This window comes from Aegilops tauschii, chromosome 7, assembly GCF_002575655.3.
Source record: "Aegilops tauschii subsp. strangulata cultivar AL8/78 chromosome 7, Aet v6.0, whole genome shotgun sequence".
NCBI classification, from domain to species: domain Eukaryota; kingdom Viridiplantae; phylum Streptophyta; class Magnoliopsida; order Poales; family Poaceae; genus Aegilops; species Aegilops tauschii.
The window spans coordinates 510,436,586-510,453,241 of record NC_053041.3 but is presented as its reverse complement, the minus strand read 5'-3'; the positions used below and the strand labels follow the sequence as shown (position 1 = coordinate 510,453,241).

At 44.1% G+C, this 16,656-nt stretch overlaps 1 protein-coding gene across 1 annotated transcript; it reads right to left on the bottom strand.

The window, feature by feature from the left end:
• Positions 1-9,321: 9,321 nt before the first annotated feature.
• Positions 9,322-10,851, bottom strand: LOC109782612 (uncharacterized). The gene has a single exon (XM_020341235.4). It carries the CDS (start codon positions 10,657-10,659, stop codon positions 9,448-9,450), a length of 1,212 nt encoding a protein of 403 aa, XP_020196824.1. The 5' UTR covers positions 10,660-10,851; the 3' UTR covers positions 9,322-9,447.
• Between the last annotated feature and the right edge of the window lie 5,805 nt (positions 10,852-16,656).

The following is a 16,656-nucleotide window of genomic DNA, read 5'->3' as shown; positions in this document are numbered from 1 at the left end:
TTTTCATTCGTGAAACTTTTTATACATGTACAACTGAAGGTCATGTTTATTTAAAAAAAGTTTCATATTTTTTGATTTTTTAAATATTTGTATTCTTTTTCCCATATCAAGTGTACGTACACCCAACAACCAAAGGGTATTTCCTGTAAGACTAGAAAATCCCCTTTGGCTCTCGGGTGTATATACAACTGATATAGGAAAATTTCAAGAAAAGTAAAAAAATGTGAAACATTTTTTTAAATAAACTTGACCTTCTGTTGTACTTGTATAAAAAGTTTCACAAATGAAAAAAAACTTCATGCCGACTTCAGGGCTAAAAAACAAAATCTCAAGGAAAAAGTGTCAATAGTAACTTGTTTTTTTTGACCCTGTGACGTAGAACAATTGTTCTACGGTATTTTAATTAATAAATATATATGTAAAGGTGCAGCTACAAAAAGGTAAACAAAAGGAAAACGCTCAAATAGGCCTCTAGCCAATACCAACTCTAGGAAAAAACATCATGAAAGACAATTACATGTTTAGTTCAGTCCAAATCTGAATCTTGTCTGCCTTTCCTTGCTTAGCTCTTAGCTGACAGGCCCAGAGTCCCCCTTGCAAATAGAAATTCCAATTCTCAAGACTTATGGCTGCTGTTTTGAAGATTTTATCATTTTTTATGCTCCAAAGTGCCCAGCATCCCATGACAATAATTTCCAGGGCAATATCTTGAGGTAGATGGGCCATGGCTAGTTGAATCTCATCATAAGTTGATATGCCTCTTTTTCTGTTTGGTATGATGCAGTCCCAACAGGAAAGAGCAAAAGCACAGTTCCAGAAGAGGTGTTCTGTGCTTTCATCTGTGTGATCATTACATAGAGCAAAACCATAGCTCTGGAGATGCATGGATCTTCGCTGCAGCATATTTCTTGTATTATTCCTGCCATGGAGTAAGAGCCAAAAGAAGATCTTGTGTCTAAGTCTGCATGCCGTTAACCAGAGACCATGGAAGATGTTGTGAGCCTTTTCTTTGTCCAAGATGTGCCTATACATCTTCATGGAGGAGTATGTATTACTTCTCCCTGCTAACTTCCAGCTGTCAGGTACCATAGATGGAGTTCTTTGTAGGTGATGATGCTGAGGAATATAGTGTTGTTGTTTCTTTCACCAACAATACCATGTAATTTATTTCCTAGGACAAACTTTTTATACGAATACAACTTAAGGTCAAGTTTATTACAAAAAAAAAGTTTTGGAATTTTTTGACTTTTTTTCAATCGCTATTTTTTCATATCGTGTGTTTAGACACCGAGGAGGTAAACGTGCTTGTCCGTAAGACAAAACAAGCACATTTGGTTCGTGGGTGTATATACATCCTATATGAAAAAAAGCAATTACAAAAAAGTCAAAAAAAATGAAACTTTTTTTAACTAAAGATGACTCTCTGTTGTATTTGTATAAAAAGTTTGGTCTAAGAAAAATATTCATGATACTGTAAACATACAAAATCAACATTATATACAAGTTATTATTCACACTTTTTGTCCTAGTGATTTTGGTCTTTTTGTCCTGAAGTCAACATGCATTTTTTCCTTCGTGAAACTTTTTATACGAGTACAACAAAAGGCGAAGATTATTGAAAACAAGTTTATGATTTTTTGACTTTAAAAAAAATTATATATATTTTTCCATATCTTGTGTATATACACCCATGATTCAAAGGGTATCTCCCGACTAGCCTTTTTTTGTTTCAGCCCTCCTTTCGGTTAGTGCACAATTAGATGTACTACCTCACTCCAGAATTAACTGTCACTGAAATGAGTGATTCTATAACTGTCGCTGAAATGAGTGAATCTATAAAATGCGTCTAGATACACTCATTTCAACGACAGCTAACTCTAGATCGATGGAATAGTAATTAATCGACGGTCTTGGAGTTCACCATTTGGTTAGAGCAAAAAATAGATCTATCTAGTGGTATGTCTATCAAATGATGCATCACGTGAACCATTTATCAATCTGCATATGCTACAAAGAGAAGAAAAGACAATAAAATAAACACATTGCTCTGTGAATCGAGTGGTTTTGCTAACCTTAATATTTATTCAACTCCTAAATAATGAACATGACATCAACTTTTTCTGTCACGGACTGATAATGAAAATGCAACCTTCAGATTGACAACAGAGAAGTAATGTACACGAGTTAATTGCAGGGAAGTACCACACTTGGGGCAGTTGTAACGTATCAGTACCACTATTCAGATTTTTTACAAGTCGGTACCACGTTTGAGGCTGGTCGTTGCAATACGGGCTAAACCGCGTATAACTCTGTATTGACGCTGTATCTGACAACCCGGCCCCACCAGTCAGTTCACAAGCCGCCGAACCGGTGCGTCGCTCGGGTGGCTCGGCCGGTCTACGGCTCGGTCGGTCTTGGCTCGGTCTAACCCTAGCAGTTCTCTCCTCTCCCTCTCCCTCTCCTCACGATGGCTAGTCCGGGTGGCGACGGTGGCGGCGGTTGCGGTGGCGGAGCAGCGGTGGCATTGTGGGCGGGTACGGAGACCTCCCCGGACTCGGGAGCGATGCGCACAGAGGAATCAAAGTCGACGGCGAGGAGTCCAGTTCGTCTGCTTACTACAGCGACGACGACGAGGGCATGGAGGCGCCGCTATCCATGGAGCAGCGGCTGCGGCTGGCTGAGATCTGGGTGGCCAACCCTACCACGAGCCATCACTGGAGCCATGGATTGGGTGGCGTACTGTAAGTGCTCTGTCCTCTCCCTCTCTACTCTCTCATTTGTGCCATGATTCGGGCTAGGGTTAGGTTTACTGAAATTTTGCTGTCCATTGTAGTTTGGATGATGCTGTTTGGGATGTTAGGATTCACTTCGATGCTCAGCATAATTCGGATAGGAAGATATGCAACTCAGATGTCACATATTTGAATTTGCATGCACTGATGCGAACACAAGGATTTAACTTCAGTGATGAATTGTACCACATGGGGAATACATGCATAGGAGTGCAGAGAGAGCATGCCCTAGATTTGATAGACACAAACATCAAGTTGCAGCAAATTAAGAAGCAGAATGAGGACAATTTAGTTCTGAACTTGTTAGTCAGGGCCACATCATTTGTCAGTACTGCATCTCATGTTAGTGAGGAAAAATTAGCCACAGTTTTATATGAAGAACCTATTGTGTATGATCTGAGAGATCCTCCTGTGCTTGCTGTTAATGATCATGGTGTTGTTTATGAGAGTCAAAGCAGCAACAGTAGTGCAGTAGTACAACCTGCTGGTATGTGCACACAAGAGAGCAGAAATGTCAGCAAGAGGAAGCTCAAATCTGTGATGGAAGAAGAGGAACAGGAGGGATATAAGAGTACTGATGACTCTCAAGGGGCATATGACAGTGACAACAACCCTTTCTGCATGAAGAAGTACAGGATTGCTGAAGACACAGAGATAATAGAGGGAAAGAGGCTAGCAGATGCAGAACTAGAAGAGGATGCAGATTCAGATGAAGAAACAGATGAAGATTCAGATAAGGAACAGCTACACTATGAGGGTGACACTGAGGTTGAGGAGTTGTTTGATATTGAGGAGGATGAGGAGGAAGATTCTGAGAAGGAGAAGGAACCACCCATGAAAGCAGCTGGTAAAAAGAGGCAAAAGCTGCCAGTTAGGAGAGGGCCCACCACTAGGACACATTCTAATGTGTTAGAGGACTTGAAACCAGATTTCAGACCATCATCAGATGAAGAAGATACTGGGTTGCTATTGGATAGTGAAGATGATGAATTTGAGCCACTAGCATTTGTCCTACGAAAAGGAAGGAAGAGTAGGGCCATGAAAAGGCCAAGAAGGATATGGTATAATGAAAAACTGGAGCAACCACATCAACAGTTATGTATGCACATGTGTTTCAAAAATCAGCAACAATTCAGAGATGCTCTGTTGAGCTTGCACATTACACATGCCAGAAATTTCAGGTATCATAGAAACTCAGACAAAAGGATAATTGTTTGCTGCAAACAAGAGCATTGTCAGTTCTTCATAGTTGCAGCAATTATCAAAGGGGAGAAGACATTTGCAATAAAAAAATGAGGCTGCAGCACACTTGCCCTAGCACTACAGAGACATCAAGGGTTAGTGCAAAGTGGCTTGCACAGACATATGAGTCCCTGTTCAGGTCTGATCCAAACACAAGTATTTTGACTCTGATTGACAACTGCAATGAGAAGTATGGTGTTGATGTGCCCAAGCACATGGCCTATAGGGCCAAAAACCTTGCTGTAGAGGCTGTTTTAGGAGAGCACAAGAAACAGTATCCCAGGCTGAGGGACTATGCTCAAACAATCATGGATACAAACCCTGGGAGTAGAGTTAGAGTTACAACTGTAACCCCAAAACCTACTACAAAAATACCACATCCAGGACCAAGGTTTCATGCTATGTTCTTCTGCATCAATGGAGCAAGGGAGGGCTTTCTCAGTGCATGCAGACCATTGATAGGTTAGTGACCTGTTTTATATGATGTATATGCTTTATTTTAGTGCTTTATTTAGTAGGTTAGTAGTGTTATATAGTGAGTAAAATAGCTCCTTGCTTTTATATGACATATATAGAATTGTGTATAAATTTTTGTAGATGACATATATAGAATAGTTAGTTACTGAATTTGGTCTTACAAATGCAATATAGGTGTTGATGGCTGCTTTATTAAGCTCACCACTGGAGCTCAAATACTTGCTGCCACTGGCAGAGATGGCAACAATAACATTTTCCCACTGGCATTTGGTATTGTTGGACAAGAGGATACAGCAAATTGGTGTTGGTTTCTGCACCAACTGAAGATATGTCTAGGAGGAGAAGTTGGACAATTTGGTCCTTATACTATCATGTCTGATAGACAGAAGGTATGAATGCATCCTCTTGTTTATCTTAATGCAAATTTGGTCTTTATACTATGATGTCAGTAGCTTAGTATGATATGCTATGTCAACAGGGCCTACTAAATGCAATTTCTCAAGTATTTCCCAACTGCCACCAAAGATTTTGCCTTAGACACTTGTATGCAAACTTCCAGAATGCTGGGTTTAGGGGAGAAGATCTTAAGAAATGCATGGATAATGCTAGTTATGCTTATAACCAATACAAGTTTGACATTGCAATGAATGATCTAAATAATGAGAGTGAGGAAGCTTGGAAGTGGCTGAGTGGAATACCTGCAAGATTCTGGGCTAGGCATGCTTTTGACACAAACTGTAAGACAGACTTGGTTGTTAACAACCTATCTGAGGTGTTCAACAAGTACATCCTTGATTTTAGGAAAAAACCTATTAGGACTATGATTGATGGTATTAAGAATAAGCAGATGGTGAGGTGGCATAGGAATAGAGAGAGTGGAAAGCCAGCTCTGTGGGAGATCACACCCCATTATGCTGAGAAGTTAGAGGTGGAAAAGGAAAGGGCCAGATCCTGTAAACCCATTCAAGCTGGTGTTAATCTATGGCAAGTAACCAGTGGGCAGCAAACACATGCTGTCAACTTGGCACTTCATACATGTGGTTGCAGAAAGTGGGACCTGAGTGGGACACCATGCAACCATGCAATATCAGCAATTAACAAGGCAAAAAGGTTTCCAGAGGACTATGTCTGTAAATTCTTCAAAAAATCATTTTACCTAGCAGCTTATGAACCAATGATATATCCTGTTCCTGGTGAACATGATTGGACAAAGACAATAGGACCGGACATAGAGCCACCTAAATTTCATGTGAAGAAGGGAAGAAAGAGAGAAAAGAGGATAAAGGGCAGATTTGAGGTTCCAAAGCCAGAGGAGAGTTCAAGAATGGCCACTATAACATGCAGCAACTGTGGGCTGCAAGGCCATAGATACACCAGCTGCAGCAAACAATTGAAACCAGAGTTGGCTTTGAGAAAAAATAAGCATGTGGTAAGCACCTTGTTAACTAGTACTATGTTTTGTATTTATTGTATGTTTCCTTCTCTTCATGTTTCCTTCATTTTTGCAAGGCATCTAGAAGATCAAGGAATGTTGATGAAGCAAGGGCACAGGATGCACCAGCAAGGGCACAGGCTGCACCAGCAAGAGGAGAGGTTGCACCAGCAAGAGCACATGCTGCACCAAGAGCACAGGCTGCACCAAGAGCTGGTGCAAGGCATGGTGCTGCAAGGCATTCAAGGCCTTTCTCTGCACCAAGAGCTGCTGCTGGGGCTTCCACTTCTGGTGCTTCCACTTCTGCTGGCCCTACAACTCATACTGGATGGATGTCCTTTTTTACTGCAAGTGGAAATACCTGAGTGTCATGTGTCATGTTTCTAAACTATGGCAGTTATGCCCAAGAGATGAGGGGGCAAGTTATGTATGTTTGAAACCAGTTATCATTTTGGGTTGACATGCTATCTGGTGGAGTACTCTTTCTACTATGTATGAGTCATGTTTCTAAACTATGTCAGTGCTGCCCCAAGAGATGAGGGGCAAGTTAAGTCTGTTTCAAAACAATTATTATTTTGGTTTGACATGGTATCTGTTAGAGTACTCTTTCTGTTATTAGTCATGAATCTAAACTATGTCAATTATGCCCCAAGAGATGAGGGGGTTATGTGTGTACTCTTTCTGTTATTTTGGTCTTTAGGGGTTGTCGACGTCAACGGAACCCAACATCTATCTAACTACATCCATCTATGAAGCATCTATGCAAGCAAGATAATTCCAACTAAAAGATCCATACATAACATAGCCATAATAGATTCTTACAACAACATACTGGAGTACAACATAGTTCATAACTTAAAGCAACATACTTAATAGATTGTTACAGAACCATAATTCAAACTAACAGATCCATATAGACATACAGAATAGATCCATTGGTACTACTTCCCAAAAGGTTAGCTTAGCAGCCTCTTCATCTTGTTCATTCATCCAAGATGGCCTGGATCCCCTTCATCTTCTGCTTGTTCTTCTCCTCTGCCTTCAACAGATTAGCAATCTGAAGCTTGAGCTGAGCCCTATCTTTAGTGAGCTTGTCATGGCCCTTTTTCAGATCACCCATGTGATCCTTCAGCTGGAGATTCTCTTGGATGAGCTTATCATGTCCCTTTTTCATATCACCAATGTGATCCTTCAGCTGGAGATTCTCTTGGGTAAGCTTTTCCTGAGACTGGGTGAGTTCAGCATCCTGCTTCAACTTGAGATTTTCTTGGGTTAGCTTAGTTAGTTCAGCAACCTGGAACTGCAAGTTTCTCATGTCTGCACTAAGCACTTCATTCTCTTTCAAATGGTTAAACTTCAGGTTCCTGATGACAGTGCCTTGGGCTTTTGTCAGGTTCATAAGGACTTCATACTTCCCTTGCAGCTTGAAGATCTCTGCCTCTTTCTTCTCCATCTTTGTCTTCATATCTGAGACAACTGAGTTGGTCACCTCAGCATTCCTCTCCTCTGCACTCTTAGACTGCAAATATCTGAAATCCAGCACCCTATCCTCTTGGGCATTCAAAAGTTCATGAACATCTTCAACTAATTTGTCATAGTTGGCCTCCAGTTTATTTTTTTCTTCTGTCAAATGATGAATAGCGAGTGAACTCTCCAGGTTATCCTTCCTCCTATCACTCTTGCTGTCTTGATACATTTCCCATAGCTTCAACAGTGCATTTTGCATTGTAGGAGGCCACTCTGGGTCAACCCATTGAACAGAACCACAGTTCTGATCTTCCTGCAATATATTCAGCACCTATGTTTGTTAAAGAATAGAGTAATATGATCCTAAATAAAGAACTAAAGAACTAAAGAACAACAGAGCTAACTAACTGTATTTCAATAATATACTACAATAATCAATGACCTAAAGAACAACACAACATGTGCACTGCAATAATCAATGACCTACAATAACCAACTATAAAGCACTCATAAAGCACTAAACTAACAGGATCAAAGCTTAAACAATGCTGTGCACTGGAAACTAAGCTCCTGGCCACATAAAAATTAACAGATGCCTACTCCAATGATCAGCATCAGTGCATAAGTACTACTAATTGGATAAAGAATGGCAATCACAAGAACAGAATCTTACTTGGGGGGCTACTACTAACTGTGGGGCTACTACTAACTCATTTTAATACAAAGACATAGAAAGTGCAGAATCTTACTTTAAGAGGACAGGCTAAGAACCTCCTGCCCGTCTCAAATCCCTCAAAGGCTACACGCCTCTCACATGGCAGTCCATGCTGCTCGCAGGGAACAATGGTTCCAGTCTCAATGCCCATGTAGTCTTGGTCTTCAATGCTGGCAGGGATCTGCGGGAGCAAAATGAACCAAAACCCCCCAAATCAAAGTCAAATCCCCAAAGCAGGAACCCTAACCCTAGCTACACCACTCACCCGGTCCAACATGCTGTCGTCATCGGAGGAGTTCATGTACTGTAGGCTGGAGTAGTCGTCGCTGCTCTCATCCTCGTGAACCATGGCGCGGTGGCGGCGGGGGAATGCGCGGCGGTCGGCGGCGAATCGGCGGGCGAGAGCTCGAGCGGGCCGAGGGCTAGGGTTCGTGGGGAGTGAGTGAGTTGGGTTCGACCAGGTAGACCGGCCGAGCCAGTTCGGCGGCTTGTGAACTGACTGGTGGGGCCGGGTTGTCAGATACAGCGTCAATACAGAGTTATACGCAGTTTAGCCCGTATTGCAACGACCAGCCTCAAACGTGGTACTGACTTGTAAAAAATCTAAATAGTGGTACTGATACGTTACAACTGCCCCAAGTGTGGTACTTCCCTGCAGTTAACTCAATGTACACTGATGTGAGTGTCAGGCACGTTTAAGTTAGTATTTCCCGGCTGCGGCAACGCACGGTTTTCCTTCTAGTATGTGGCTATGTGCTCTGTTTTTGGATGCCATCCAAAAGTATGAAAGGCTTGTTAAGAGATCTCATGGACAAAGATATAACGAAAGGGTTACGAATGGATTGTTCATATTAGTTCAAATAAAGTAAATCAGCCTGTCATAGCGAGATACTCCCTCCGTTCCTAAATACTTGTCTTTCTAAGCATTTCAAATGAATATCACATACGGATGTATGTAGACATATTTTAGAGTATAGATTCACTCATTTTACTCCGTATGTAGTCACTTGTTGAAATGCCTAGAAAGACAAGTATTTAGGAACGGAGGGAGTACATTAGATGTATGCATGCGTCTTCGACACCGACTGTTGCTACTCTTGAGTGGAGTTTCCGAGCATGACCTTGTGAACTGTGAAGCTTTATCCAAAAAAGGAAACTTTGTGAAGAGAAGCTCATACTCTTTTCATGAAAATTCCAGAATAACTGATGGTTCATGTTTCAAAATTTCCGTACAAAATCATGCACGTAATATTGATAAATCATATAATTCTGCAAAATTCTAACTTCAAATGTGTGAGAATTAAAATATTATAGCTGCAAAACTATGACTGCATTTCGCCTAGCAACAGACTGCTTGTGTCGAAGCGCTGGAACTGCCAGTGCGCCGTGTAGTTGTTGTCGAGATGAGTGAAGTTGTCGCCCACGCCCATGGCCATTGGGTACCCGTACCCGTCAGATGGTGGTGTGTTGACGTAGTCCCCGCCGATGACGACCTGAGCGGTACCGTCGACGAAGTCAGGGTAGCACCCAAGTGGCATGACTGCATCGCACAACTCGTCGGTGGCCCACATGGTCATATCAGTCCAGTCGTAGTCAGCATTGCCAAAGCCAGGCGCGAGCATCTCGCCGCCGCTGGAGTAGTTGTAGTCAGCATTGGGGAAGTCCGGCACGAGCATCTTCTCGTCGCCGGCCGAGTAGTTGTAGTCAGCATTGGCGAGGCCTAGCGTGAGCATCTCGTCGCCGCCGGCCGAGTAGTTGTAGTCAGCATTGGCGATGCCCGGCACGAGCATCTCGTCGACGACGGCCGAGTAGTTGTTGTCAGCATTGGTGAAGCCTGGTGACAGCATCTCGTCGCCGCCGCCCGAGTAGTTACCGCCGACGCATTGGAAGCCGCCGCACCCTTGCTGCGTCTGGAAGGGATCGTCCCATGAGAATTGCGAGAGTTGGCCCTCGTTGTTCCCAGCGTGGAACGGCACCATCTGCTGCTGCTGGAAGCCGGGGGCGTCCATGTCCACGGCCACGGGGTTGCCGAGCTGCTGCGGCATGAAGGCGTCGTCGGGAGAATCCTCGAGCGAGCCGTGGCCGCCGTCGGCAGGTAAGCCCAGCGCCTCCATCCTGTCTCCCGTGGCCCGCAGCGCCGCGTGGATGGTGTCGAGCAGCCCCCGCGCCCCGTCCAGCGTCATGTCGTTGAGCGCGGCGTCCCAGTCCGCGAGCACGCCGGGGCAGCCGTGCCGCGTCCGGGCGAGCTTGGCCCTCTCCTTGCCCAGCTCAGTCTCCATGTAGCTCCGGTGCGTGTGCCGCGCGCGGGCCTCCGCCGGGACGGCGCGCCGGTACCTCTCGAGCACTCCCTCCTCCGACTCCCACACGAGTGGCGGAGCCCCCGCGCCGGCGGAGCAGACGAGCGCGACCGGGACAGCGCAGAGCCTGGCGAGCTCCGACGCCTTCTTCTGCAGCCCCTTGGTCCTCCTGGCGTGCGTCTCGGCGCGCGCCCGCGCCTTCTCGATGAGCCTCATGGGGACCTTGCGGCGGGCCATCGTGGCTGCAGACCTGCGGTGCGCGTGCGTGCTTTGCTTCTTCCTCTGCTCCTCCGATCAGACCCGCTTGGCTTGGCTTGGCTGGCTAGATGGAGCTCTCCGGCGAAGCGGCCGGTATATATAGATAAGAGTACGCGACGCAGGCTTCTGTGCGGCGGAGGCGGAGGCGGATTCGTCCGTCTCTCCCGGACGCGGCGGGCGCCATGAGTGCTACCTAGTACCTAGGCAGTAGGCACTAGGCCTATTAAACCCCGTAATTTTGCATCAGTCTGGCTTAGGCCAAACAAATGGTGCTGTAGGCTGCTAGCTGCGGTTTAAAACAGTACTTGAGGCCGTGATTAGCCAGAAAAGGCAGGTGATTATAATCGTACTCCGGAGGTGGGAAACCGTTTCGATCCCGGTAGAGGCTTTGGTGAATCCGGTTTCTACTTGGCGCAATTAATGCGGCATCACTCCCATTGAGGAGGGTCCGTGCGCGTCCTCCGGAGACCGATGCTCAGGACGCAACGGAGCACTGCGCCGCCCGCCGCAGTTGGAACTAATCGGAGTGTGGGTTTCAGATGAACATTTTGATGATGCAGAGTTCAATGAACCTGCTCAACAAACCAAACAAATAGTAAGGGGTACTGGAAAATTGCAGCTGTATAAGAGATCGCTCGTGTTTTTTTGAGAGTATGCCTAGCCGTACCATATTTTTATAGTAGGAAGGAGGACCCACCACCGATAAGCCAAGTCAAAAAGCCTTCACGTGAACAACTAATCACTCTTCCCCCTGGTTTTCAGGGGGGGCGTCCAAATTTTCCTTCTATCACATCTAATGACACGCCTCCCCCCTCCCCCATATTTTCAGAGGTGCCCGATCGAATTTTCCTTTTACCTTAACTAATCATGCCGCCTAATCCTCATCCCCAGTTTCCTAATGGAACTGTCAGAAACCGAGCGCGGGGACACACGAGCGTGCATTAGCCACCCTCCGTTCGTTGTGAGCGTAGCACAAACATCACACTCACGTAAGACCAAATACAACCATCAACGGCAAAACAAAACTACAAAGCAAAAGCGCATGCCCTACCTGAGAACAACATCGCGTCTCGACCATCGCCGGACACCTCCGAAGACTACTAGCTCCCAATGAACTTCGTTTGCCAACGCACCACCCATCCTGAATGCCTAAGAGGAGATGGCAAGTGAATGACAGGACTTGATCTGCTCCGAGGAAGACACCATTTCAGACATACCGGCGATGGCCGTACATAGTGTCGCCGAGGATCAAACTAGGACCACGACGAACACCAGAGGAAAGCAACGAGGAACCAAGCCGTGTCTCCAAACACGATGCTCACAACAGAGGAGCGACGTCGAGGACGCGCCATCGTGTCGATCCTAGACCGATTCGAGGCTTTCACCCGGAGACAACAACCAACTCCACACTAGCGAGGGAGATGTCGATCACACCTCGATGACGCCTCCAAGGAGGGGAACGACACCCACGGGTTCCATCATCGCCGGCCCGGCAAGAGCCGAGCAAGATTTTCATCCGATAATAGCACATCTCCACACCTTGAAGGAATTGGGCAACAACGTCCAAGTAGCCTCGCAGCGCCGCCACCACAACACCTCACCGTTGTAGCTGAAAAGCCGAGGAACACCGACATACCGCACGATGGAGAGAAGCGTGGTCCAACAAACACGTTCCACCTGGCCGAGGGATAGCAGCCACCCAACACCTCCGGCAAGAGCCCGGGCCGTCCGCGAAAGCTATATCACACGCACCAAGGGACAGCCTTGCGACGACCCAGCACCTAGGTACGGACAACTCCCACGCCAGCATCGCCGCTCGCGACACAGCGCAGAGGTAGCCCAACGATCGCTGCTCACCAATAACTCCATCCTAGCCGAGCCATCACAGTGCCTCCACCAATATGGTCGGTAGATCGCGCCGCCGCCTCCAGACACGCCGCCGTGCCATTCCGCCTCACCACACTGTTGTGAGTCCCCGCCAAGACCACCGCTCCTTCGTGCCTCCCGCCGTGGAACGTACCGTGGACGCCACCACCGCAGTCGCCTACACCACCATAGTCCCCAGCGGCCATGGAGATTGCTCATGTGAAGGTGGAAGAGATCGCTGGATCGATGCTCCATCCAGATCGACACGTTGTTTCCACACGCAGAACGGCCACAACTCTTTCTGATCCAAGAAACATCAAGAAATGGTTGTGCCTTTTTAATCAGAACTGTAACTTTTGGGGATAGTGCAATGCCTCAGTGCTATGTGAACCTTTTGTAGATAATTTATTTTTTATATACACCTTTTGTCTACAAGTTCGTTCGGTTGACTAGTTGGCCTAGTACCTGCGGTAATTTGTTCTTTTCCGTAAATTCATTTAAGTCAGCATTCCAAGAAGGGTAAGAGAGAAAGAGAGTGGATTTTCTACTCTCTACACCCGAGTTTCCAAAAATTTGAAAAACTTTATCAAACAACACCCAAAAAATCTGGAATTTTGCGACATCAAACTCTATCAAATGTTTGAGGTTGTTGCAAAATTTCATCTGCAAAATAATATCCGAGGAGCTCCCACAAAAAAAATTGCTGCTCAAACAATGCACAAAACTTTGAGCCCTGATTTTTTTGTGTGAGAGCTGAAGGGATGTTATTTTTGGATGAAAATTAGCAAGAACCTCAAACATTTGTTAGCTTTTATTCTCGCAAAATTTCAGATTTTGTGGACGTTGTTAGATTTTTTTTTTCATTTTTTAGACAAACACGGGGTGTAGTACACCTGAGACTCGCCACTACTTTCCGAGAGCGGATTTTCTACTTCGGGTGTACTACACCCGGGTTGTCCAAAATTTGGAAAAATGTTGTCAAAAAACTTTCAAAATATCCGAAATTTTGCGACGTCAAACTCTATAAAATGTTTGAGGTTATTGCAAATTTTAATCTTAAAATAATATCCGAGGAGCTCACACAAAAAAATTGCTGCTCAAATAGTGCACAAAACTTTGAGCAGCAAATTTTCTTTTTTTGGTGAGAGCTCAAGGGATTTTATTTTTGGATGAAATTTTGCAACAACCTCAAACATTTGTTAGCTTTTGTTGTGGCAAAATTTCAGATTTTTTTGGTGCGAGCTCAAGGAAAATAGACTTCAATATAGCACACAAAGGGGAAACACATATGCAACTATATACAAAATATATGTTTTTAAAACTACAGTAGCTAATCCAATGCACACCTCAACTGTCCATGCATTGCTCGTGAGTGCAAACTGTACCTAATAAGGATTTCAAGCAATGCTTGAGAAATGAAACGGACTTTAACTCCTTTTGCTGACAGTAGTTCCTGGTTTATATAGAGAAGATGTTCAAGGCTAGCCTCAACTCAGTCCATGACTTGAAGTGAACATATTTAAGAAATATTGAGGTTTCTTGCCTAGTGAACATTTTGAAATTAGATAATTTTGTGCGAGAAATGAATTGTAGCTTGTATACATAGTTATTATAAGTGTGTTATCATTCCCAAAAATTAATAAATAAATAAACCCAAAACATATTGTGAGAAATAGCATGTTCATCAAATATTGCTCTCCTGACAGAAGGATAAATAATAATCAGATATTAAGTATTTGTGTTAAAGTTCAAAAATTGTATGTGGAACTTGGACAGAGGTGTCGGCTTAAGACAACTTGGCAAACGTGGATGGGAAGAATGTATAAGTTTTTCTTTTGGTGTCAATGATGAGATTATACATCACTTATTTCCGTGTTGTCTACTTGCCACCTGCCTCTAGCGCATTGCAGTGTACCATATAATCTGCCCGACCTATGGGTACAATGACTATGTTCGGAACTGGTTGGCGAGAATTCACTTAGGCTAACAACTCAAATCTGTAGGGGGGGGGGGGGGTTATGAGTTTGAGCTATCTAGAATAGTCAGAATGATTTTGTTTTTAACATAACAAAAGTTTCAAAATATTTTCGTTTATCTTCAAGGCTACCATCTAGATCTGTACATGGTGTTGTCTACAACCTGTGGAGAGCTGCGGGAGTCTAGGGCCTCCAGGTGCAGCCAATGGGAGATGTTGCGCAGACTATGTTCAAGTGATATGGATGTGGGTCCATGATATGATTAGTGAAGCATAAGGGTGTTGTCTAATCTAATTACCATTTTGTTGTGCTACCCTTTGCACTCTTGTATGACATGTTTGGATGACGAAACAATGCAGTACTAGATAGTTGTGTGCATCAAACAATGTAGAGGCCAGATTTTTTCCCTTTTCGGAAAAATGTAACCTTGTGATTATTTTAAACCCTAACCGCAATTCTGGTGGATCTTTTTCAGTTTACTCCTACATTAAATATGAAAATCCTGCTAGGAAGCTCAAACTACAAGTGTTCAGATCTTTCAAGTTTTTAGTCGCTATAAACACACTGGCCTTTGTGACCATGCATCATGGGTTGTCTGTGGTCCACTCATCTCACTTAGGAAATCTACTTGAAATCGGCGTTCCCATGAGGGAGACCCACACAAATTGAATGAAGCAAACAACAAACAGAAACAAATTGTGTTTCTCGTTTGTGAAGAGCATGTTCTTTTTTCAAGAACGACAATGTACACATGAGAACTAGGCCAGAACTGCATGAGACGATTTTGTGTTGAGATACACCTTCACTTATACTTATACATGTCTATAAATAGTGTGTGGTTAGGAGTCGTGAGAGCATGTTTTTCCTTGTCGAAAGATATCCCAGGATGAATGAAAGTGTTTTGTTGTATGCATGGCGTTTCATGAGATATTTGAGTAAACCAAACAATTAGACATCCACCTCCCCCTTCCACGATTACACCTTCGCCTCCTCCTCCTTTCCAACCACTACCTTTGCCATCTACACTATCCATCTCCAAAATCCAACAGTATCCCTTGCAAGTCGAGTTATTTAGTTTGGATCCAGGGTTATGTGGATACAATGGTAGCAGGTCACCTCTTATTGAGAAAGTTCAGGTATCAGATGCTATCGGTGGAAAGTCGAGTGTCCCTCAGGGATCCACTTGTGGAAAAGTAAGACCTGTGCATCCACATCAACTGATACAACTATTTGATGCAAGCAATGGACTCCGTGTTGATGCCCTCGTGGGAAGATCGTACTGGGAAGGTGTTATTGTTGATCATGTTGAAGGCTCCATGGAGAGGAAAGTTTTTTTCCCTGATGAAGGTCATGAACGCATTATGCAGTCAATCAGGTACGCATACTAAGAACTGGGATGGACGTAGTAGAAAACGGAATCCACCCGGAATCTGGTTGTTTCTCTAGATGCTTGTGTCACATGAAGAGAAACATGGTTTATATGTATCAGTCAGGCAGGTATGGTATGACTTGCGATCAAATTCAATATGTGGATGTGTGGAACATAATATTTTTGGGAGAGATCACTTGCAGCCCTTATTGTTGAATTATGGTTTGTGTGTGACAGACCTCCCCAAGATGCAAACAAATACTAAACTCTTGTAGATCATCAGAAACTTTAACATCTGCAGCCTTTCAAAATAAAAACGGGATACTCTATAGAAACCACATCAGCTGCTATCTCCTGGGCCATGTCAAAATTCATCCCATACTATCACGATAATGACAGGATAGGTGATCGTGCCAAACGGGAGTATGCAAAGTACCATATTAAATCATTAGTGTGGACCTTTGTAACGATAGAAAGTATTTTGTATCACCTAATGGGAAGCGGTTCACATATGTTAAGCATGTGAGGCTTACCTCGCGCGGAAGGAGAGTAAAAAATTATCCCCAAGGTTGTCATACAATTTTTTTTCTCTACACGTGACTCAAAATAGTGAAGATTACAACCCAACTGGCACAAATCATACCCTAAGGGCCAACAAACCCCATAATAAGTTGTGAAGGAAATATGCCCTAGAGGCAATAATAAATTTATTATTTATTTCCTTATTTCATGATAAATGTTTATTATTCATGCTAGAATTATATT

Bases quoted from the DNA above. Each gene is read 5' to 3' on its own strand.
- LOC109782612 (XM_020341235.4), bottom strand. From the start codon at position 10,659: ATGGCCCGCCGCAAGGTCCCCATGAGGCTCATCGAGAAGGCGCGGGCG.